Genomic DNA, 24,578 nt, shown 5'->3' with positions numbered 1-24,578 from the left:
GCTGGTTTCCTCCCACAGTCCAAAAACATGGAGCTTAGGTGAATTGGCTTCTCCCATAACTGTCCTGGTGTGTGAATGAGTGTGTATGTGAAATAATGTCTGTTTGTGTGAGTATATTTTTATGTGCCCAGATATGGATGGCGCTCTGTCCTGGGTGAAACCCTAGTGCCCGATGCAGTCCTCCAGGTGGACGGTCGTTCCTGGTTGAGAGTATGCTGCGCATTTGGTTGCCGCTTCTCGCCAGGGTGTGTGTGGATTGAATGTTGAGTGTTGATTGTAAAGCATCCTTGGGTTTCTAGAAAAGCACTATATAAGTGTAACATTAAATAAAACACATTTAGATGCATATTTGGGGCTCCTCATCCTGGCTGGTGTCTATAAGTGAAAAGATGAATCGACCGCCAGTCTTTCAAAAGTAATAAAATGGTGAAAAATTAAAAAAAACAAAGTTTAAACATGCACCGGGTCAAATTGACCCGCGAACATCATTGCTGCACCCCCCCCCCCCCCCAAAAAAAAATTCTAAAACTAGACCATGTGAAACCTTCAGATCAGCTGTTCTGCAAGAGATGGGTATTGTAGAGGGTGTGCACGGTAATGGTCATGTGACGCTCTTTAGTCCCTGATTGGTGGACTGTCTGTTCTATGTACCCTATGTGCCCCGCCCTCTCGGTCGCAATGTGTAGACGTGACGACATTAGTGCGTTCACTCTTCTTGTCTCCTCATTGAACTGGAGCAAACTCTGCCATGTGCGCACGAGCCGTTTCTGTCCTGCGCGCTCCTGAACCCTTGAGGCGCGTCCTCGCGCTCTCTCACCTCTCCCTGCGCTCGTGCGTACACTGAGCGGGACGCCACGCGCACACACAGATGAAGTTTCCCGGCCACCGGAGGAGGAGGAGACCCACGAAAAGGAGAACCGAAGAGAAAAGGTAAGAGCGCGCGGTGTTGGACAGATGTGTGATGGATGAGAGCGCGCGACTTAACAAATGTGCGTCCGCCGAGCGAGCGCGCGCAGTCACGCACAGCCGTAAGCAAAAGTTCGCACACTCCCGACATGTATCAATTTTCAAAAAATGAATTTAAGTTCACATTCTACAAAATACCGTTGTGCATTTTCATATACGACTTATTGGCTTTTAAACAAGCTGACATTTGTTGGCACTTGTTGGGTGTATTTCTTTTTCCGGTTTATTAGATTTAGCGAATAAATGGAGTGTGAAACAAAATATTTCGTAATTTCAACGAAACAACAACAGCAACACACGACATTTGTCCAGGGTCCAAATCGGTGCAGACACGACCCTCGCGCGGGCACCAATTCTGAGGTAAAGATCCCCGCCTTTGCGCGCGAGGAAGCCAAAGTGCGGGAGTCAGAACCGAACTGAGCCTGTCTCTGTAGCCGTGTGTTTCACTCATGTGCAGAAACTTGTTAATAAGCTGAGCCTTATTTGTCCGTATGAAATTGTGTTCGTTACTGGCGGTTGAGAAGAGAGCTGAGTACGCGCCCATGCTCTGGCTAAAGGTCTGGAACATTTCAGGGAAAGCTGAAGTGGAGGCATTCCCCTTCTTTTTCCGTAAAATTAAATAATGCATTAGGCGCTTGGAATTACATCAGATTGGTTGTGAATGTCTTGACGCTGTCCGTTAATGATCAAAGCCTTCATTAAAACTACGTACGCATTTATTGAGCATTTATGAAGAATTGGTCTTTATTCACCAAGATAATCTTGTTCCTGTGGTGTTGCTGATGCTAGAAGATGTCATTGCAGTGTTGCAAACGAGCTACTTCAGAGTTATTTTTTTTTGCCAGTTCTTTCGATTCACACACAAATAAACACGTATCATTATTCCGCATTTTTACATTATTGTTATTATTGGTTATTATTTTTTCTTTATTCAAATCTTATGCCACCTGTCTCTATAATCACAATTTAATGAAATCTTGACACAGACCTGAAACAAGGGTGGGATGTTTGGGTGAAATTTGACTCCATTGGCTATTGCTCTGCACTGCTTTACTATAATGCTCTACCCTATGGTGACACTATGTGTGAGAGCAAAGGTGTCTATGTGAAGGGATGTTACTGAAGGCACTAATGATGCACTAATGGAAATAACATAATGCTAGCAAAGGAAACCTGATTAAACACGAACTCAGTCTCCTGAAAAAAAACACATTGCGATACTTAGGGAAGATATTAACTGATGATTTGTTATTTCTTGTTTTATTTTTTACGGTGTATTTCACAGATACCCGTTTATGATAAGCTTAAAGTTGATAATAACTTTCTCATTTGACTGCCCCATTTTTCAGTATCAGAGTAGAGTATTTAGGACCTGAGAGTGACACTATATGCTTGATCACTGCATGGACAGTCAAGATCTGTAACTAATCTTTGAATGACATGTCTCTTCAAAGAAATTCAAGTACATATCTCTGCAGGCCAGAGACCAGCAAATGGTAGAGACATACACACAAGTCTATGGATACCAGCAAGTGGGAGGTTAGGATTAGGGTTAGGTTTAGTGGTAGGTTGTACCTTCCATTTGGAGCTGTCTCTGGCCTCAAGAACCTTTTATGAGACTCTTATTAAATCTGTTGATTCAATGCCGAATGGCATGGTGGCGCAGCAGGTAGTGTCACAGTCATACAGCTCCTGGTAACTGTTTGTGAGGAGTTTGGTGTGTTCTCTCTGTGTCTGCATGGGTTTCCTCCAGGTGCTCTGGTTTCCTCCCATGGTCCAAAAACACACGTTGGTAGGTGGATTGGTGACTCAAAAAAGTGTCCATAGGTGTGAGTGTGTGTGTGTGTGTGTGTGTTGCGCACCCTCCAGGGTGTGATCCTGCCCTGCGCCCAGTGATTCCAGGTAGGCTCCAGACCCGCGACCCTGAACTGGATAAGTGCTTACAGATAATGAATGAATGATTTAATGCCAGTTTGATGATACAGATTTTTTGGGGTCATTTTGAAAAAATTCTCCTTAGCTCCAAACTCCTAAACCTTAGCTCGCTACAGAGTCCCTGTTCTCCCTATTGCAGGTCAGGTCAGCGAATTACCAAAATGATATTCAATTTGTAATTTCCAAGTCAAAAAACTAGTGCTCTTTTAATAGATGGTCAAAAGGGAATTTTAACTTAGGCCACCGCTTTATGAAAATTTGAACATTCTCTTTCTTTCTCTCCCTATATCTCTTTCTCTAACCCCCCTCTCTCTTTATTTGCGTCTTCTCTTTCTCACACACACACACACACACCCTCACACACACAAACACACTCTCTCCCTTCCTAACATAGAGTCAGAGCGAACCTTAATTCATTGTTTATATATTTTTTATTTATTCTATATAACCCTGTTTTTAAAACCCTGATTTTATTCTATACATTTCTACAAACTTCATTGAAAGTTTAGTGGATAATATCACCCAAGACACAGCAGAACCACAGAAAGGCATTTCATATTCTGTACTCCATGCTAAAATGTGGCCTTATAGGGTGGTTTCATGAGAAATGCTTCATTTTGGAAAAATTCACAGAATCAGATTTATTCACAGCTTTTGTGCAAGGGCCAAGTGGCTAATGAAATTAACAAATCTATAAGCTATTTCATAGACATCTATTACAAGGAATGTTCATGAACATGCAATTTTATGTATTTATTCATTTGTTTATTAGTTTGTTTGTTTGCCTAAAATGTGTGTGTTTTTCTAAGGAGGCACAGTGGCACAACATGTCACACAGTTAAAGGGTTCTGGCATTGTGGGTTTGAGCGCCACCTTGGGTGACAGTTTGTACAGATGTTGGTGTGCTCTCCTTTTGCCGCCTGAGTTTCCTCTTGGTGCACCTGTTGAACTGGCTATCTAAAAATGTATTTTTATATATGAGTGGTATTATATTATGGTCATTATGGCAAATACTTTCTCAAACATACTGCTCCACATTAAAACACCAGGGAGCTTCTGAAGGTAACCACACCAGAGAGAACTGCAGTTCCCCACAATCATAGACATTCTCTTTAATTATTTTTTTACTATATATCAGATAATTTTCTAGTAAAAAATGAATCTTATTAATGAAAAAAAAAGAAAAAAATAAATATTTTTTATTAGTCTTAATATTTGTTTAGTTTCAGATTTTTAGATTATGAAATAGAAAAAAGGGCGGCACGGTGGTGCAGCAGGTAGTGTTGCAGTCACACAGCTCCAGGGACCTGGAGGTTGTGGGTTCGATTCCCGCTCCGGGTGACTGTCTGTGAGGAGTTGGTGTGGTGTCCGCGTGGGTTTCCTCTGGGTGCTCCGGTTTCCTCCCACAGTCCAAAAACACACGTTGTAGGTGGATTGGCGACTCAAAAGTGTCCGTAGGTGTGAGTGAATGTGTGTGTGTCTGTGTTGCCCTGTGAAGGACTGGCGCCCCCTCCAGGGTGTATTCCTGCCTTGTGCCCAATGATTCCAGGTAGGCTCTGGACCCACCGCAACCCTGAATGGGATAAGTGGTTACAGATAATGAATGAATGAATGAAATAGAAAAAAGGACTGGACATCAGAGGAAATTTGTTGGTACATATGAAACAGAGCATTAGTAGATGAGATAAACATATTTTTATATATTTATTGTGCACTCATTTCTGGGCACATTTTGTTAATCAGAACTTGAAGCATTAGTTCAGTGATGGTTCAGTTCTGTTCCTTTAAATGTATACTACATTTCAGAAATAGTTTTAAAAAAATGTAATACATTTTTAAAGCTGTGAATTTAGATTTACATTTACCAAATATCAGAAGCCTGTGTGCTGGTGTGCTGAAAGCATGAGATCATACATTTAGGGACATAATGTATGGATCTCTTCCTTCCCCTCAATAAACCTTTACAAGTGAATAATGCACTATAGCTTGTACCTTTGAAAGCTTTTGATGCACGCTGCAACAGAGAGAATTCTGCCAGTGGGAGTAGAATTCTGACAACATTGCAAGGTCAGGGACACATCAGATTACCATCTCCTGGTGTGTAGGTTATACTCTGGAAAGCATAGGACTCTAATTGAAGTGAGAAGGATTTTTCTAGTCAAAGTACAATTTGATTCGTTTCACCTTTCTGCTCTAAATTTCTATTCCTCTTTAAAAGGAACTACAGGTTTTTAATATGATTTATGCTTTATGTTGCTGTCACCTTTCTATGTCCTTCATTTCATATGTAGCCCAAAACGCTTTTGTATTGTTCTAATACATGAGAAAATACTGATATGGCTATAGTTTTGGTTGGGAGTCAGGATGCAGTTCATACTGAGAAGGTTATTTGGAGATATTTAGAATACTTTCTAGCTGAAGGCAGTAGACAAATGATTTTGGATTCATAACAATTTAATAATTAAAAACATAATCCTCCAACCCAACATGTGAACTGTGATATCTTAACTTTAAAGTATTGGACCCTATGTGGTTCTTGTACTATGTTAATTTTTATTCAATTCTGATCTTTAATTGAGGGATATATTTGAAGTCAATATGTCAATATGTCAGTGCATATTTTAAAGGATTTATTTTTAAATAAAAAGTTAAAACTGTAGTGTATTAAAAAAATGATAGGCTAACAAAATAAACAGCAGCACATAAAAATTAACATTTCTGCACATAAACTGGAGAACTTGCTCTCTTTATCCATTGGCTAAAATTAAAAGTGTGAAAAATAAGAAAATGAATTAAAGTATGAAAATAAATGTTTTATGGCAATAAAATTAAATGGTATCAAATTAAATATTTTAAAGGAATACATTTAGTGAATGCATCTAGCTGTCATGAATCACAGGGCGGACTGACGGGGGCGGACACACTTGCTAAAACACATACTTTATTAACAAAACAAAAACTTTAACAGAAAGATAACCCACAGGGAGCTAACAGAGACAGACAGCAAACAGGAAAGACAGACAGACTAAAGACCTTGACAGAGATACTTAACAGAGACCTAAACAGAGATACTTCACAAAGACCTAGAAAGCTAAGTAAACACAGGGAGCTAAAGCTAAACCTAAACACAGAGCTAAATAGTAAATAGAGCTAAAAACCTAGACTTGGAATGAGGAAACAACAGCGACAGACATACCAGACTAAGCAACAAGACACGGAAACAATGGAAGTGAAACAACACGACTTGGAGGAAAGAAACGAGAAACAACATGACTAGGAATAATAACAAATGACCAATACGAGGAAGAGAGACAAGGGGACTTAAATACATGACACAGACAAGACACACCTGGAACAGATAATGAGAGGGCAGGGTAACAGATGAGACACGGACGAGGAGGAGGAACAAAGGCGGGTATGAACAATAACAAACAGAGGGACAACAGACCTGACAGGACGAGGGCGTGACACTAGCAAATACGCTCACGCCTACGAACACTTTTGAGTCGCTAATCCACCTACCAACATGTGTTTTTGGACCGTGGGAGGAAACCAGAGCACCTGGAAGAAACCTACACGGACACGGGGAGAACACAACAAACTCCCTGGAGCTGTGTGACTGTGACACTACCTGCTGCACTGAAAAATCAAATATATACAATTTTCACTAGTTCCAAATGTGTCAGTGAGAGAAAACAAAGTTTTCAAATTTTGTTCTTTAGTTCTGAAGCAACAAGGCTAGCATGTTAACACTAGAGGTCAACAGTCCTTCACACGATGTGCAAGTACATGCACAAACCTTGTTTTAACCAGCTCAAACAACATTCAGGTCTTCAAACCCTTCTTAAAATATTATGATCCTCTATGTTAAATTAGATAACATTTTTTAACACTGAACCAGGCCTGGACCAGAATATGCATACAACTCCAGACATCAAATATAAGAAGAATATTGGAAAGAAACAAGTAAACTGTTGATTGTTATGCAAATATAAGAATGCCTGTGGTACGTTCAGTGAGATCATAGAAATGATAACTGAGATTTACCCCTGAGGAAATAAACTGCTCTAAATTACAAGGAAAATTCTATTTTTGATTTAGGGCTTGGCATTCGGTGTCTAAGCTTCTTGGGATGCTTAACCTAATAAACGGAAGTCTCATTTGTATTTGCAGAAGCAGAGGCACTAAAATGTCTCTGGTAATTTATTTGCTGTTCATTTCTGGAGGGTAATTGCACTATGGCTTATGGTATTCACACTTCATGAATCAAACCAAAGAACACAAGATATTCAAACCACTGTGACATGCTGTCTTTGTTAAGGAATGCAGTAAGCATGAAATGCTGGTTCTAGATTTAGTTTGAACGCACACATTGGTCATTTTTCAGGTATGGTGGAAGATGAAATACAGTGCTGTGCAAAACACCCCCATTATACTTAATTGGTGCCTCTAACGTATGCATGGTACCATGTCCAATGTGGACACAGACCACCTGCAGGTTAAATTTAAAAGGAGGCTTGTTAAATTGGATTTTGTTGCATTGTAAAATGTGAAATGAGATTTTGATGTCAGTTTTTAAATAACAAATTATTTGTTTATTAGGATATGTGTAATGTGATTTACCCTATATTTACCTTTATGGTGAAAAGACTACACACTACTGTATATGAAGACAGTACACGCTAGAGTCTCACTAATGAAACAAGCACTCTTTTAGTACACTCCATGTCAGTAAGAAGTGACCTGGTGCGGGATGAATGCGAATTCTCTGGGGCAGACTGATATGAATGCTTGTAATGAAGACAACCTGCTGATGATTACATGCAGACTGAGATATGAATGCATGTCTATAGAAGCAGAGACCCTTCTTTCTTCCAGAGACGAATCTGACAGAGAGAACCTGGGGACTCTCCTCTTTTATTAAATCAGCAAGAGCAGGGGACCTTGGACTTGCCCCTTGCTGATTTGTGTATGTGTGCACATTCTGTGAAGAGCAATGCTGTTGAGTGGTCCGCTAATGGATCTTTTAAAGGTATGCAGCAGGCAACATTCAGCTTGTTTCACTACACATGTGTGTATGGTGGGAGACTGTCATCTGTAATGACACTGGGAAAAGTATAGACTATGTACTGCATGTCAAATGTTTAGAGAGACCTTTCTATCATCTGAAATTTGACTTTTCTTGCTGTTGCCTTTCAAGAGAAAAAGTAAGGTTCTGCAAAGCAGCCTCCTATATAAAATAGCTCATCCAGAGCTGCATCAGAGCTCTACAAAATGCATTAAATATAACATAATAAACATACAATATATTTTGTCAAAATTGTAATGGTACATTTTCATTTTGGATCAAACAGTCACCGTTGTAACTGATGGTATACATTTTTTTTCAAACATGCTGATGAGTAAATGTTTTAAATTATTACACATTAAAAAGAGTTGTAAGCTTTTTTTAGTAACCTAACCTAATTAGTAACCTAATTTTCCCAAATGTTTTGTTCTAGACTTGAGAAAATACTTTGTGTGTAGTAGTAGATTTAAATTTGCAGTATGCACATAAGTATGCACAGACAGAACAGCCGTGTTCATTCAGAGCAGAATTGTCTCACTGACAGACAGCCCTTTTTTTGCAAGTGTACTTGAAGTGGATGTGTATGGCTCTGTCATTCACAATGATGGCAATAGTGGACTCATACACTGCTGTTAGGCTTGTGATTTGTGATGATCAAGTGGGTGTGAGCTTGTGTGTGTGTGCACGTGTCTGTGTGAGGACGGGGGGTGGGGGTGCTGTAGTCCCCCAGTCGCGTCAAAGAGTACGCAGTGATGCCGCTGACGCAGCTCCTCCACAAATTCTTAGTCATCAAAGGGAGTGTGTTATTGTGCAGGCGTCCTCCGGCACACGAACTGTGGAGCGTTTGAGTATGTGCATGCTCTCCAGCTCCACAGCACAGCACGGACACAGTGATGCAACATCATGCTACCTGTTGTGTGTGTAAAGGAAAAGGGGGATAATTGAGTTAATATATTTTTTTTTTTTTTTGCTATCAGCAAACATCAGATTCAGTGCTCTTTTGTATTAGACACAACAGAGAACAGGTGCAAAAAATGTTGAAAGGCAAAAAAAAAAAAGAAGAAGAAAAAACCTGGTACACTCAAGACAACATAATGGCAGATACTTTTATTCTTTTACACATAAGGTGCATAGAATGTCTCTTTGTGCATTTTTAATATAAATTTAAGAATACATTAAATTAAAAACTGTAAATATGGAACAAATTAAAACGGAATATTAAAGAATGAAATGACTTCTCGTGCAACTTTTGTTTATCTAGTTAAAAACAATTTTGTATTTACAAATATATATTAGTTCACATATGTAATTTGGAAATTCTGTTCGGTTGTTTATTTAAATTATTATTATTACCTCAGGGCTGCACGGTGGTGCAGCAGGTAGTGTTCTGGGGCTGGTGTTGTGGGTTTGAGCCCTGCTGAGGAGTTGGTGTGTTCTCCCCGTGTCCGCGTGGGTTTCCTCCGGGTGCTCCGGTTTCCTCCCATGGTCCAAAAACACACGTTGTTAGGTGGATTGGCGACTCAAAAATGCCCCTAGGTGTGAGTGTGTTGCCCTGCAAAGGACTGGCGCCCCCTCCAGGGTGTGTTTCCGTCTTGCGCCCAGTGATTCTGGGTAGGCTCCAGACCCACAGCGACCCTGAATTGGATAAGCTGTTACAGACAATGAATGTTTACCTCTCCTGCATTCCTACCAAGAAGGTTTGAGACATGTTTAATAGCGATTTTTAAAACCTCATCAGTCCAGCTTTACCTCTCTGACATTCTGCTGGTGTTAGTGGTTAAGAGGCAGGGGGGAGAACACTTGTCATGTGAAACTTGACAAATTATATATTTTCTCAAAAGTATATAAAGCCAGTAGCACAAAAAGAAATAATTCTAGTTTACAGTTCATGTTTTTCACAAGTGGGTTTCACCTTACTATCATTTTAGTCATTCCAAAAAAATAAACCTGTTTGGCCAAAGCCTCTTAGAACAGCTGTAGAATCTTTGTGAGGCCAGGTTTTATCAGATGCTTTTCTGTATGCTGTGGATGCTCTTGGGGGTCTTTCTCAGCCAGAGAGACTCAGTGAGGAAGTCTGAGAGAGAGGAAGTAAATAAGAAACAGACAGGAGGAGACAGACCACAGAAGAGGGGAAAAACAAACACAAACATCAATGGTTTTAAGTCAAGCAGTTTAAAATAATTGGGGGGCCCTTTTTGCTTATGGAGAACAGACTAGTGAAATTTAATTACAAACAAAAACACTCACACACCTGGTTTCCAGACTGTGCCAAAATATTTTATGAATGGTTTTAGCTAAAGAGAATAACCTTTGCTCTTTGCTTAGATCATATGGGACTATGATACAGACTTATACTCAGTGTTTTACTCCATCTCTTCCAATGATCAGTTTTCCAACAATGTTACAATAATTAAATTATATAAATAATTCCTCATATGAGTATATCATTTGTCTGGCTCTGACTTGTTTACATTCTTCAAAATGGCGATACATGATTTATCTCAACAATCACATGTAAAAAGAAGAAAAGGCAAGCCTAATTTGCCAGAACACCATTAGCCATATAGCCATTGTCACATTTCTGGCATTTAACAAAACAGGAAATACATACCCTTGTCATTGGAAGGTCTGGAGAAGCTTTGGTGGTTCATATCAATGTCTTTGTTTACATGTGGTTTTTATTATGTGATTGTACAGAAAATAGGGGCAGGACCAATACTTTTTTCATATATTCAGTTGGCCAGCTTTTCTAAAAATCCTTTTTTTTTTGGTCTTACGTAATATTCTAATTTTCTGAGATATTGAATTTGGGGTTTTCATTAGTTGTCAGTTATAATCATCAAATTAAAAATAAACACGTAATATATCAATCTGTGTGTAATGAATGAGTATAAAATACAAGTTTTACTTTTTGAATGGAATTACTGAAATAAGTAAACTTTTTCATGATATTCTAATAATATGACCAGCACCTGTAGATGAGGATATCGCTCTATTCTTGCTCCATAAGTGGGTAACATTGACTAAATGTTAACTAAAACTAAAGAACTCAAGTTACAAATAAATGTCTGTGATAATTCAAACTGAATAAAAACTTACAGACAAGTTCAACTTCAGAAGTTGCTTTTAAGATGAATTGTGCATCACATAACAGCTGTTTCTCCCTTTCTCTCTCACTAATATATATATATATATATATATATATATATATATATATATATATATATATATATATATATATATATATATATATATATATATATAAATCAGTAGTGACTGATTAGTGTCTAGTGACCAAGATTGCTGGATAGCAAAATAATTTAACCATATCCCATACTCTTAAGATGAATATTTTTCTTACAAAGCCTTCTAAAAGTAAATCATATATATAAATTAGTGCGTTTGTGTGTGTCTTTCAGATGCAAGTGCCAGCAAATAACAGCACGTTCCACTCCAACATCCCCATCAGTGCTGACATCACATTAGGAGTGATTTACTCCATATTTGGTAAGTTCCAAAAATGTTGATTTTTAACCATTGTATATCAAAGGATACAAACACCTGTCCAGTGTTTTTAAAATCTAACTTAAAACTTCTGCTTTTAGTTGAAACATTCATTTTATGTAGGTATTGAAATGCTTTTATCTGTTAAAAAAAAACACTGCAGAGAATGTAAATGTAAAATGTATCCCCACACAAAATACTGAACTTAACTTGAACAGAAAATTCCATATTTAATATGTTCCTTGTAAAGTATGTACAAACATTTTCACCTCAAATCAAATAAATAATTTCTTTTGAAAGTGTTTTTTTTTTTTATTTCTTCATACGTCTCTAGGCAGATGAAATTGTGTTACTGAATATGACAGAAGTTGTTTGTCTCTTGCATTCAAAAGCTAACTTACATACCAAATTATCAGGCACCAAGGCCATAGGAATACAAAAGAATATAGTAACCGCAGTTCACAGTTAAAGTGCATGTTAAGTCACTGGTGTCTTAAAATTTGATGCATCTTTTATTAACATGCTATTGCTTCTGCTTCTCTTGTAAGGCCTTACACAAGATGTTGGAGAATTGCTGTGAGGATTTGATGACCTTATGCTATGAGGGCATTAGTGAGGTCAGATACTTTATGTTGGATGGTTAGTTCTGGATCACCAAATACCAGTCCAACTCCTCCCAAAGATATTGGATGACTTGTAAGACATGAAGTGAAATGTTTTGTTTTGTTGTGGTGCCAGGCTGAGCCAGTAAAGTGTGGAATGCAGAGGTTAGAGTGTGTGCAGGACCTGATAGAGGTAATAGATCAGTCATATCTGCTGAGTCATTAGTATCTGGACAGGTCTAATAGGACACTGTAAGGAGGAGGATGCAGCATGAAGAGTGGAGTGCTGAGCACTGCATTTGAAAACATTCTTGGTGAAAGGTTGTGTTTAAAGGTAAAGATGGGGCAGCGTATATGCAATTGTTGGTTGTCTGTGGTCCTGTTTGCACTCAGGATTAACTGATCACTTTGATTCAATCATCATCCAATTACAATACAATGTGTTCAAATTTGACATTTTCAAAAGCAGCTTCTGCATCCAGACATTGAACACCCACCCCCCTAAACATACCACAAAAAGAATGTAATTTAAACCTTCACATCAGATTGTTACTGAGAAGACGAAGGCCAATCAGAGGACAGAAAGAATATTTGAAATTGAGAGTGGAGTTACATGACATCCCATAAAGGAGATGTTCATAATTTTAATCAAAAAATATTTTTTATAAAATATACCTTTTTCTACGTCTCCAGTCTGTTTGTGTGCTCAAAACTGGTATAAAAGAGTAAAAAAACAAACAAAACAAAACAAAAATAAACCTCTGCTCCAAACGTAGAAAATCACAAACCAAGATAAGGATATTGCTCTATTCCTGTTCCAAAAGTGGGTAATATTGAAATGTTTTTGCTGTCTCTAATCACTTAGAGTGACAATGTCTCCAAATTAGGGTGACGCCTAACTACATTACTAAAAACTAAACAACCGGAGTTACAGATGAGCTGCTGTAAATGCTGTAATTCAAACTAAATAAAACCTTATAGACAATACAACTTTAGCCACGTGCCAATAAAGTTTTGTTTTTTCATCGGCAAACACATCATTCCATGCTGAGCTTCTGAACGTAAACCACCAGTGAGAACTGTGTTTGCCCACAATCAGATGTTTCCTGGAAAAGCTACATTGCACTTACACACACAGAGATCTGATCATAATGTGTTTATACACAAGCAGACTCAAACACAAGGCATTTAGACACACACACACACGATTCTGTTTGTACACAAAAGCAGATCTGATCACTGTGCATTTATTCACAAACACGTACAGTAGCAATGTGTTAATGCATGTTTGACTCTCTTGGGGTCAATAAAAGGATCCCAATACATTCCCATAGATATGCTTGTCTTTTAACGCGTTTACAGACAATATCCAGATGCCAAATACCAAGTGTTAACAGGGATTGTTTTTGTGTTGTGTACCTACTTGAAGTTTTGTATTTACAATTACTCAATTTCCCATTCCTTCCACAATTTGTTGAATGTGCAGAATAACATTTTTATTTTCCATTCAGTGCAGCTCTCTATGTGCGCTATTCCTGCTCCGAGAGTCTTGAGATTCCCTGAGTGTGAATCATTGTTGCAGTGGCGTATTTCCCTCACTGTGAGTCACCATAGGGCTCCTCACATTTGTGGATTATTCATGAGAAGTGAATGGAAAGTGAAGCCAGGGAGTTATAGAGAAAGTCTTACTTAAGGCTCAGTTAACATTTGTGTTAAACAAACAAACAAATAAAATCAAAAATTGGCACTTGACAGATACTAATACACTACAGTGTCAGAAAAACATGGTCATCATGGTGGTACATTTTGCTGTCTCTGAGGGTACCCTCAAGGCTACATATCCAGTACCTTTTGTTAGAGAACATAATTGTAACTTATTCTATTATAATTGTAGACTTTAAATTTATGTTGATTTCATACACCCCATTTCATTTCCAGGAAATATGTTATTTTAATTTACACAGTTCTAAAATGAAAGATTTCAAATATTGGCCTCTCCTTCTGGAAAACAGAATGTAATGTACTTTTAGGGAACACAACTGGCCGAAAAAAAATTACTTTAAATAATAATTAAATACTTAAATAATAAAAAAGATTTGCAGTTTTCTTTTTTTTTTAATTAACTCTATTAGCATATTCAATAATTAATGTTCCTTAGCTAAAGTATTCCTAAAATGAAAAAATAAACTACAATTACCATGAAATGTCTACTAAATGCATAATATTTTGAAAATTGATAAATACTAAAAAGGCGTAAACTATGCTTTAGAAATAACTCAAAAAGCTTTAAAAATGTTTTTTTTTGTCCATCTCTGCATTCCAATTAGTGTCCCATTAGTGTTATCCCAGAAGACTTTTCTTGATTAAATGATTCTCCTAATATTCCTTAGAAGAATGTAGGCATGAGACAACTCTATCAATGATACGCATATTTATTATACTGAGTACGGCTTTAAACCTTAGAAACCTAGAAATGCAGATAAACATGAGAGTTATCTCAGTGAATCTGATCACAATGTGAGAATTCTTCACAAAATTCTAGAGAAGACCCATGTGAAATTCCCAGGCTCTTTTTTTTTAAACTAATATCTGAATAGCAGAAGCCCTAGGCAAAAGTCTCATTAGTCTTCCCAGCTGATCTTGTTGTTTTGTAGGATAATCTGCAGGGACACTGAAGAGTTTTCTTTTTTAGATTTTTCTTTTCTATGGGTTAGGCAGTATCTCTTATACTTAAATTATTCCCTTGGCAACATGGCATCCAGTGCAAGCTTAACCCTACAAACATGTTTATCACAATCATTAACTACACATATTAGATTCCGATTATGTGAATCTAATTATGCTTATGTGTCTTATCTCACAAAGAGCGTTAGTAAGATCAGGTACGGCTGTTTCATATATCTGTACTGTATCTGTGTGTTTGTGTGTTTCAGGTGTGTGTTCTCTATGTGGGAACACCATGCTGCTCTATGTGTCCCACAGGCGGAAACATCTTCTGAAGCCAGCCGAGATCTTCATTGTTAACCTGGCTATCAGTGACCTGGGAATGACCCTGAGCCTTTACCCCCTTGCTGTGACCTCCAGCTTCCAGCACAGGTGAGACAGAGAGGGAGAGAATGAGAGAATGTTCTAAATCCAATCACTGTATTCAGTCCTGGTCATGAGGAAAGCTCCATTATTTCAAGTTGTATTGTTATTAATTATTAATTTAAGAGCATTTTATACAGCTTTATGACAATGCACACATATGTTTTGAAATTTGCTTTTCAAAACATATGTGCTTTTATCAAATGCTGCTTTCAAAACAGAGCTACAAGTTCGGAATTATATTTATTACTTGTTTTCTTGTTTTTATGACCAACAAGGTGGAAGGGTTCCTATGTATGCTATGTTTTTACATGTTTACTGACTTATGGTTTGTGTATTCATCTGCTTTAAGGGCAACTATTGACACAGACATTTAATTCTGTACAAATACGTATTGTATAATCCCCATGATCACATGCATAATGTAAAACATTGGTGAAAGGGTAACAACATTAGCATTGAGCTATGGAGCAGTACACCAACCTTCTGACATACTGTGCATCCCCAAAAGATTAAAGACTGTTACTGCAGCAAAGAAGAGGTGGGTTCTCTGAAAATATTGTATTTCAGAAGAAGCTTAGGAATGTGTCTACTAATATTTGGAAAAATCAGACAAAATAATAAGAATTAAACGTGTTGTGACCTATTACTTAATATTCATTTGCAACATGTAAATGACTACATAAGAGACCCCTAGAGACCACAGCAGAAAGTAGTCTTTGTGGTTGAGCAAACATGTAACAATGTAGTGTGACAAAGTAACGTAGCATTCATTCATTCATTCATTATCTGTAACCACTTATCCAGTTCAGGGTCGCGGTGGGTCCAGAGCCTATGTGGAATTATTGGGTGCAAGGCAGGAACACACCCTGGAGGGGGCGCCAGTCCTTCACAGGGCAACACACACATTCACTCACACACTCACACCTACGGATAATTTTGAGTCGCCAATCCACCTACCAACGTGTGTTTTTGGAGCGTGGGAGGAAACCGGAGCACCCAGAGGAAACCCACGCAGACACAGGGAAAACACACCAACTCCTCACGAACAGTCACGCGGAGCGGAACTCAAACCCACAACCTCCAGGTCCCTGGAGCTGTGTGACTGCGACACTAGTAACGTAACAGTGCCTGATATTACATATATAATAGTGAGGGGGTGGTTTGAAACGGGAGGTTGACAGGCAGATTGCCATGGCATCTGCAATAATGTGTTGGAGAGAAAGAGCTTAACCAAAAAGCAAAACCCTCGGTTTATAATTAAGTCTACGTCTCAACCCTCACCATGAGCTTTGGATAATAACCCAAAGAATGAATGTACAAACAGCAGAAATGCATTTCCTCTGCAGGGTGTCTGAACTCTCCCCTAGACAGGGCGGCGAGTTTGGACATCCAGTAGAGACTTGAAGTGGAGCTGCTGCCCTTCCAAGTCGAGAGGAGTTAGTTGAGATGGATCAGGCATGTGGTTTGGATGACTCCCTGGTGAGGTGTGTTGAGCATGTCCAAAAGGAAGAAGCAATAACCTGGGAAGCTGGGGATGACCCAGAACACACTGGAGAGATACTGTCTCGACTGGCCTGGGAATGCATGTGTGTCCCCACAGAAGAGCTGAAAGAAGTGGCTGGGGGAGAGGGAGGTCTGGGCTTTTTTTGCTCAGATTGCTGCCCCCTGTGAAGCGGCCCTAGATAAGTGGCAGATAATGAATGGGTATACAGAAAGAAGCCACATTACTCCAGAAAATAGTTCCTGAAACACAGTCCCTTATACCCTTCTAGCTGCTTAGTAGTGGCCAGTGATCATAATTTAATGGAGATTTAAGAAACATAGTACACTGTTGAATGTCTGCATTCACAAATGTACACCTGAAAGTAGGAAAGTAGCCAAATTCATGCTATGACTTTCATTTTTATTTATTTCCTTTTTTTTTTTTTTACAAAAACTGGGCTTTTGTGTGATCAAGACTATTGCAGAGCACGTATTGACTGAGTGGATTCTCAGGATTGCAATAACACTGAAATTGTAGTGGGAGTGTACGAGTGCTGGACAGAATGAATTACATACAGTAGTGTTGCTGAATTTTTAATTTTTTTTTGGCAAAGCACCTCACTGGCTTGCAGCTTACTCTCAATGCCTTATCAGACTAAAGACTTCACAAGGAAGCATCATTAGGAGTCCTACAATTTTGATGCTTCATAAGAGCAGTGCTTAACATCAATGACCGTGTGTCCTTTTTAAGCAACTAAGTTGGGTTTAAGCAATTGAATAAAAGTTAAGAATGAGTTTGAAAAAGTCATCCAGGGGTCTTGAAGGCCTGTACAGTAAGAGCAAGGCTTGTAGAAGATTTGACACAGTTTATAGTGCTAGTGCAGCAATAAGACTTACATCTATAATCACAAGGGCACAGGTTCACCTCACTGCATGGTGCATTACAGGCATATGATTAAATGTCTGAGAGAGTCTCTGCTTTATAATATCCCTGTCCTTCACCTGGAACTACTCCACCAAGGTGCTAATCCATGCATTATGATGAAGTGATTATATGACGTAAAATGTCCTGGTTCTGTGTTAGTGTTAAGATACCCCTTAAGTGCTGACTAAAACCTTCATGTGCATTAGTTGTGCTGGGTGCTTTTATATTAAGTCTTTTATAATACATATAACCATACACATACACCTACATGTTCACGTCTTTGAGTTCTGCTTATGATGTTTGGAGCAAAAAAACACTGATGCACAAGCTTCAGAAAGCAGACACAGAGAGGTGGAAGAGTGGCACCCATGCACACATTCAGCAACCGGTGCGGCAATTTGACTTTCATCTGAGACATCAGGATTTTAACTAGCCAGCGATGAGGCAGGAAGAGCACGTGAGATGAAGCTCACAGCTTTCCAATTTTAGCACATCTCTCTGAATCTTAATGACCAAACCTTGACTCCAAGTTCACATTGGGCTGTCTTGAGTCATGTGATACAGCAAAGGTCAATCTGAAGGAGATCTGAAGTGAAAGCATCCTATTTGTCTCATTACATTATTATATTTAACTTAAATTTCCAGTAAAAATGTCTTGCATTCTAAGAATATTTTGTTAATGTTATTGTTAAACTTATATAAAATTATCTAATGTGATTTGTATGTATAAAGGAATACTTTGATTCTAAAAGTCAGTTAGCTTTGATGTCATCACAGATGAAGGAGAGGTGAGTGAGAAACCAAATGTAGTTTCTCCGAGACAGTGTGTTAACACAAGCTATATCCTGTTATTTAGCAGAGGTTAAGTTCCCAGTGTTTCAGCACTGACTGCTCTTAGCGCCGCTGCACAAAAAAAAACCCTGTAGGTGGGACTGTTACTCCATTGGTATATGCCCCTCCTGAGAAAGCACAGTGGAGCAAATATCTTAACAGTCAAGCTTAACCGCAAAATTACATCCCATACCAGTTCAATACAGTCTTTCAGAGTCCAACTACAGGTTAATGCCATATTTTACCAGACCGGTGGCAACTGTGATGAGGTTAAGGCCTGCCTTATCACTAAACCTGTATCAGACATCCTATTAACATTTTCAAATGTGAAGGTATATGTATTTTATATACTTACCAGTTGCTTCCTGTCTCTCAGGCAGGGTTTCTAAAGGAAACGTGGTCCATCCAACTACCCGTTTTATAAAATCCAGAAGGCCTCTGTTGACTAAAAGAGGAGGGGTAGGCTGGTCTAGTTTAGTACCTGCAGAGGAAGAAAGAAAATGATTAATATGAGTAGATAATGCCCTGTGAAGGACTGGCGTCCCCTCCAGGGTGTATTCCCGCCTTGCGCCCGATGATTCCAGGTAGGCTCTGGACCCCCCGCGACCCTAAAAATTGGATAAGCGGTTACAGATAATGGATGGATGGATGAGTAGATAATAAATATACTTACTAATAAATAATAATAATAAATGTCTAAAAGTGTGTGTGTGGCTAATTATTTATGGAATAATATATAATACGGAATATACCACCTAGGAGTGAGTGAGTGGAGGCAGTAGAGGGAGGCCTTTTAAAATATTTTTTTATTTTTTTTCTATTTTTTGTGTGTCGGTTATAATAAAAATGATGTATTAGTGGTGTAAATCATCCTGGAGTTTGGAGTGGTCCATAATTGGCGAACCCAGTCTCTTCCACTGAGCCTTGTAGGAAAACCTGCCTTCCCACATAATAGCAACCCTAACCTACTGTCCCCAACAGGTGATCCAACTGATATCTGCTTCTTTGCATTTTCTGTGTGTCTGTTTCTTTTTCTCTTCACTTGTCTCTGTGTGTTTGTGTGTGTGTGTGTGTGTGTGTGTGTGTGTGTGCAGGTGGCTGTATGGGAGGACAATGTGTGTAGTGTATTCCTTCTGCGGTGTACTCTTTGGCATCTGCTCTCTCACCACTCTAACTATTCTCAGTACTGTCTGCTGCCTCAAAGTCTGCTACCCTCTCTACGGTAAACACACACATTTAAGTTTAGCCCAAGTCAAATTGTTTGTGATATTAGTTTCTACATAACATTAAAGAATTTTTGTTTTCCCATCTCTGCAGTCATCAATCTAGCATTAATAACACAACTGGAATATTATTTTAAATTGAGAATGTGCTACAGCTAGCCCAGCTCTAAGGTTGCTATTTTTTTGTAATATAATATATACATCTTCTTAAACACCATTCAAATGTCAAAACATTATCAATTTATGGATGGCACCCATCATCTGGGTGACATATCACACACTTGCATCTCTACTTTGGCTTGACTGTATGTCTTTGTGGTCCTCTAGTTTGTAATGCACACTACCTTCTACAAGCCATACACAGTTCTAAGATTCCTACATTATAACTGCCCTGTGGGAGATCTTTATGGAGTAAGCTTCCTGTCAGAAATATACGCGTGCATGCTCATCTACATTCATACATAAATATTAAATTTGTACACAAAAGTCTGTTTTGTGTGTGTTTTGTACGAATACAACTTAAAACAAATATACAGTTGCAGACTTACACAATAACGGGTATGACTTCTAGATTAAGAACACGGCAAGATGCATAGAGCAGAAGGCAAGTTGATTTAATACAGTGCGCATATGTGGTCTGCTGCTTCTTGTTTTGAACTAGTAGCGGCAGGGTCAGTGTACATTTTATTAGATTGGTTCTTTGACTGAATAGAGAATGGGAGGGGGAAAAAAACGACTCATTTATTCATTTTCAGTTTGAACACACGAAGACAGAATCGAGAATACAGTCCGTGCTTTGTATACGGTTCATTATATTTATTGGGAAGTGTGGGCGGGCTTAAAGCACACTTTACACCTCATTTGTCAGTCTGAGCGATCATCTGTTCTTCAGCGGCTGTCTGCAATTAAAAGCCCCAACTTCTTAGACTCTCTGTGGACATGCATGTAGCATCAGTTTGTGTGAAATTAAAGTCTTATACGTATACTGTGTCTAAGAATTATAATATAACATGGGGTGGATTGTGTTTTATTTTTTAATAATCTTTAAATATGGTTTGCCTGCTCACAGAGTTTTAATTATAGATAATGAACATGGGAATGTTTATTATCTGGCATTATAAATCATCTACAGAAAAATACATTATATGTTCATTCATTCAATCATTGTCTGAATATGTTTATTTTTGACAGTAATCTTACTCCATAGATCTTGAGTATGCCTGTTTGTTTCTGACCAAAAATACAGTCAGGTCAGGTTCTCACATGTTTCTCTCATAAAATCAATCGTAATTCAGTTGGAATTCACATTTTTGAGAAGATGGTTGTCACACACCTAAATATAGATGCATACAGATATAGATTCTCGTAATGCAGTGTCTAAATTTGAACAGTTTCTTGTGGTGATGACTATAGAAACACACTAGAAGCCTGAAGCCTGATATATAATGAAATGTCTGTAACATGCTTTGGACAAAATCAGCGGTGGACAAAGTACAGAAACCATGTACTTGAGCAATATTTTATATTGAGTACCTGTACTTTAACTCCAGTAAAAATAGAAGTCCTTGTTGAAGATCACCACTTGAGTAAACGTACAGAAGTATTTACCTTCAAATGTACTTACATATTGAAAGTAAAAGCACCATGACGTATTATGGCTCTAATGTTCTATCATTTTTGTAACAAGACTCAATTGTCACTCGTGGTTCCCCAGTCTTTTAATAAAATGTCATTAATTTTTCTGACACTGATGAACACGGCAGAAATGGCCAAAGATTAAATCAAATGAATGCTGTTATATCTACTATTACATACACCCAAGGTGCTGCTTTATGATGATGACTCAGATACACGAAACGGTATTGTTAATTCATAACGGTTCTATAAACTGAAAGTGTTTACGTACAGTCTCTAATTCGCATAACAATTAATAAAAAAAAAGTCTGCCTTTAGTATTATTGTTTTTAGGCGGAGAAACATTTTCACTTGTTTTAGCGCGGAAACTGTTCGTTCGTCTCCTAGCAACGTTGCCGCTGTGTCTCGGGCGGACCATTTCTTCAAACGCGTTACAGTTTTATTCACACATAAACCAAAAGGAACGGCAGATTTTCATAATGTAGTGGAGTAAAAAGAAGGATATTTGACTTTGAAATGTATTGGAGTTAAAGTACAAAGTCGCCCAAAATAGAAATACTTCAGTGAAGTACAGATACACGAAAAAGTACTTAAGTACAGTCAGAATTACATTGACTTCATTACTGTCCACCACTGGGCAAACTACAAGAAACAAGCACCACAGCAACTTTGTCACACTCTCTAAACAACCCTGTTCAGCCTGTTCTTTTAAATGACAACAAACCACTGTTCACCTCAACTTGGGTGCACAACAGTGAGAAGAGGGTGGGTATCATCCCTTGGTACAACAGTCCAGTGTATTGAATTGAGGTTTTTCTCACTTTGAGATCAGTGCAGTGTCTGCAAGAACCATCACTCACCCAAGTTGCTAATTACCCCATACTTTTAAACAATTTAAATATGGTACAGAATCACATATTTCTCCATAGCAAAATTAGACCAGAGAAATGAGATAAGCCAGAGAAATGGGTTGCATTTTTCTTTTACTGTAAACAGAGATCCAGTCCAGTAACACTTAAAATATTTCCCCCAAAACTTGTTATTTCCTATTAAAGTATTCCCTTTTGCTTTCTCACGAAGCAGAAGTATTATTTGACTGTTGTTAAAGCATATCCATCCTGTATGCTTGTCATTTTTGGGTTCCACTATTTTGATATCTTTTATTGATCTGAATAATGCATATGGGAAACATTAAAATTATTTAAAATAAAAAAACATGAAGCCATTACTGTTAAATATTGAATATTGTTAAATCTTGTCGTTGTACTGTTTTTATCTAAATACATGTTAAAATGAATTTGTAAAGGAACACTAGGTATTTTTTGCTCCTGGGCTTCTCCTACAGGTACAGAGTAATTCATTTTTATTTCATTACTCCTGAAATCAGAAGGGAGGGTGGGAGGATGGGTGCAGTTCTGAGCCTGGATTAGCAATAACAAAGGCTCTACTCTTCCTATAACAGGTCAGTGGAGGATCACAATGATTTTGAAGCTGTAGTTTTAAGGTAAAATACTACCTAATGTTCCTTTAAATAACTGTTTTTCTTTTTTGTTTGTATGTTTGTTTGTTTGTATTTTACCTACTGTTCTAACATTTTAAGAATTGTGTTTAAATAGTGTTTCATTCTGATATATTTGTGACAGGTAACAAGTTCGGTCATGAGCATAGCCGAGGGCTTATAGTGTGTGCGTGGATTTATGCGCTGGTGTTCGCCTGTTCCCCACTGGCCCACTGGGGGCAGTATGGTCCAGAACCCTATGGTACAGCCTGTTGTATCGACTGGATCTCATCTAACAGAGACCCCATAGCCCGCTCCTACACCACTGTACTCTTCATCTTCTGCTACTTGCTGCCCTGTACCATCATCATCTTCTCCTATACTCTCATCTTGTTGACAGTGCGGGAGTCCCGCCGAGCTGTGGAACAACACATTTCCCAGTCACGCATGGGCAACATCCAGACTATCATTGTGAAGGTATAAATGTTGTTGATTTTACATGTTGTTGGTAATATAATGGTAAGAGTAACACAGAGACACACAGACTGTCATAATTCAAACAATCACTGTCAAAAATGAAAAGCAAGGCTTATAGAATGTTACATTAGAAATATTCAGGATGCAGTATTATAATCTCTCTCTCCGTCTCTCTCTAGCTCAGCGTTGCAGTGTGTATAGGCTTCTTCACAGCATGGAGCCCATATGCTATTGTCTCCATATGGGCTGCTTTTGGGGACATAGAGGTCATCCCACCACTGGCCTTCGCCATTCCTGCCATGTTCTCCAAATCTTCCACCATATACAACCCCCTCATCTACCTTCTGCTCAAACCCAACTTCCGTCACCTCCTCTGCAATGACATGCTCACACTGCGGCAGTTGTGTGTGCGCGGCTGCCTGTCAGTGTGCGCGCCACGGGACAGATGTCAGCCCCCACTGTCCCTGGGACTGCACTCACTGAGGCCACGGGGCCAATTAGAATCCATGGGATTTGCCCACTGCCCCTGTGAGAGGTGCAATGACCCCTTTGAGCAGTTCAGGAACTACCCCCGCCGCTGCCCAATCAACGTCAATACAGTGCAGTTCTCTGTACAGGACAGTGAAGTGCCCCAGGCAGAACTGGTGCTGGATATAGAAACAGAAACAGGAGTTCAGCTGGGCAGTTTGAAGACAAGCTCAGCAGAGGCTAAGAAGCCAGTGCGAGTGCTTATAAGAGGCAGGAAGAGCTCAGAGATTGACAGCCTGGAAATCACCTTGGAAACAGTACCCCTACCTACCAAAGTAGTCAAAGCTGAGAAGTACTGAAAAGCGCAGTGTGGGATATCAGGTTTCAGTGTGTGTGTGTGTGTTTGTGTGAGTTAAAGAGACCTTGGAAACTTTGCTTCAGAAAAAAAATGGGTAATTACTTGTTTTTGCCCAAATTGGACGTTGGTCAGCTTTGGGCTGGTCTGGACAGTTTTGCATGTTTTGAGATATTCTCATTCTGGCTGTGAAAGATGCAAATGTTTATTTTATACAATAATTTTATAGTTTATCTATCATTTATAAAGTTAAATAATCCTAAGAAGCACTGTAGGAATGTGTATACGTGTGTTAGAATCTAAATTAATGTGTTGGATCAATGACCCCAAAAATCTATCTATCAATCAATCAACCTTTATATTCATGCACTTACAAACTAGTATTTCTTTTTATAGCTAATTTGCCATTTACCAAAGAGTCAGTATGGTATCCCCATCACAGTAACCAGAGAGATTCACATTAAGCTAGCCACTGCATCTTTCTAAACTGCTGCTAACGTGCTGCTTACAGGACTTTTC

General features: G+C 38.6%; 1 protein-coding gene across 1 annotated transcript; it reads left to right on the top strand.

The window, feature by feature from the left end:
• The first annotated feature begins 843 nt into the window (after window positions 1-843).
• On the top strand, window positions 844-24,219 carry opn7a (opsin 7, group member a). The gene is made up of 6 exons (XM_066677286.1): window positions 844-930; window positions 11,389-11,476; window positions 15,009-15,171; window positions 19,498-19,625; window positions 22,905-23,236; window positions 23,416-24,219. The coding sequence occupies exons 2-6, from the start codon at window positions 11,389-11,391 to the stop codon at window positions 24,061-24,063; spliced, it is 1,359 nt and encodes a 452-aa protein (XP_066533383.1). The 5' UTR covers window positions 844-930; the 3' UTR covers window positions 24,064-24,219.
• Window positions 24,220-24,578: the final 359 nt, after the last annotated feature.

The sequence above is a fragment of the Hoplias malabaricus genome, chromosome 7 (genome assembly GCF_029633855.1).
Source record: "Hoplias malabaricus isolate fHopMal1 chromosome 7, fHopMal1.hap1, whole genome shotgun sequence".
NCBI classification, from domain to species: Eukaryota; Metazoa; Chordata; class Actinopteri; order Characiformes; family Erythrinidae; genus Hoplias; species Hoplias malabaricus.
This window is presented reverse-complemented; position numbering and strand designations above follow the sequence as displayed.

Bases quoted from the DNA above. Each gene is read 5' to 3' on its own strand.
- opn7a (XM_066677286.1), top strand. From the start codon at position 11,389: ATGCAAGTGCCAGCAAATAACAGCACGTTCCACTCCAACATCCCCATC. The intron at 19,626-22,904 runs GTAAACACACAC...TATTTGTGACAG, and splicing joins AGTCTGCTACCCTCTCTACG to GTAACAAGTTCGGTCATGAG. The intron at 23,237-23,415 runs GTATAAATGTTG...GTCTCTCTCTAG, and splicing joins TCCAGACTATCATTGTGAAG to CTCAGCGTTGCAGTGTGTAT.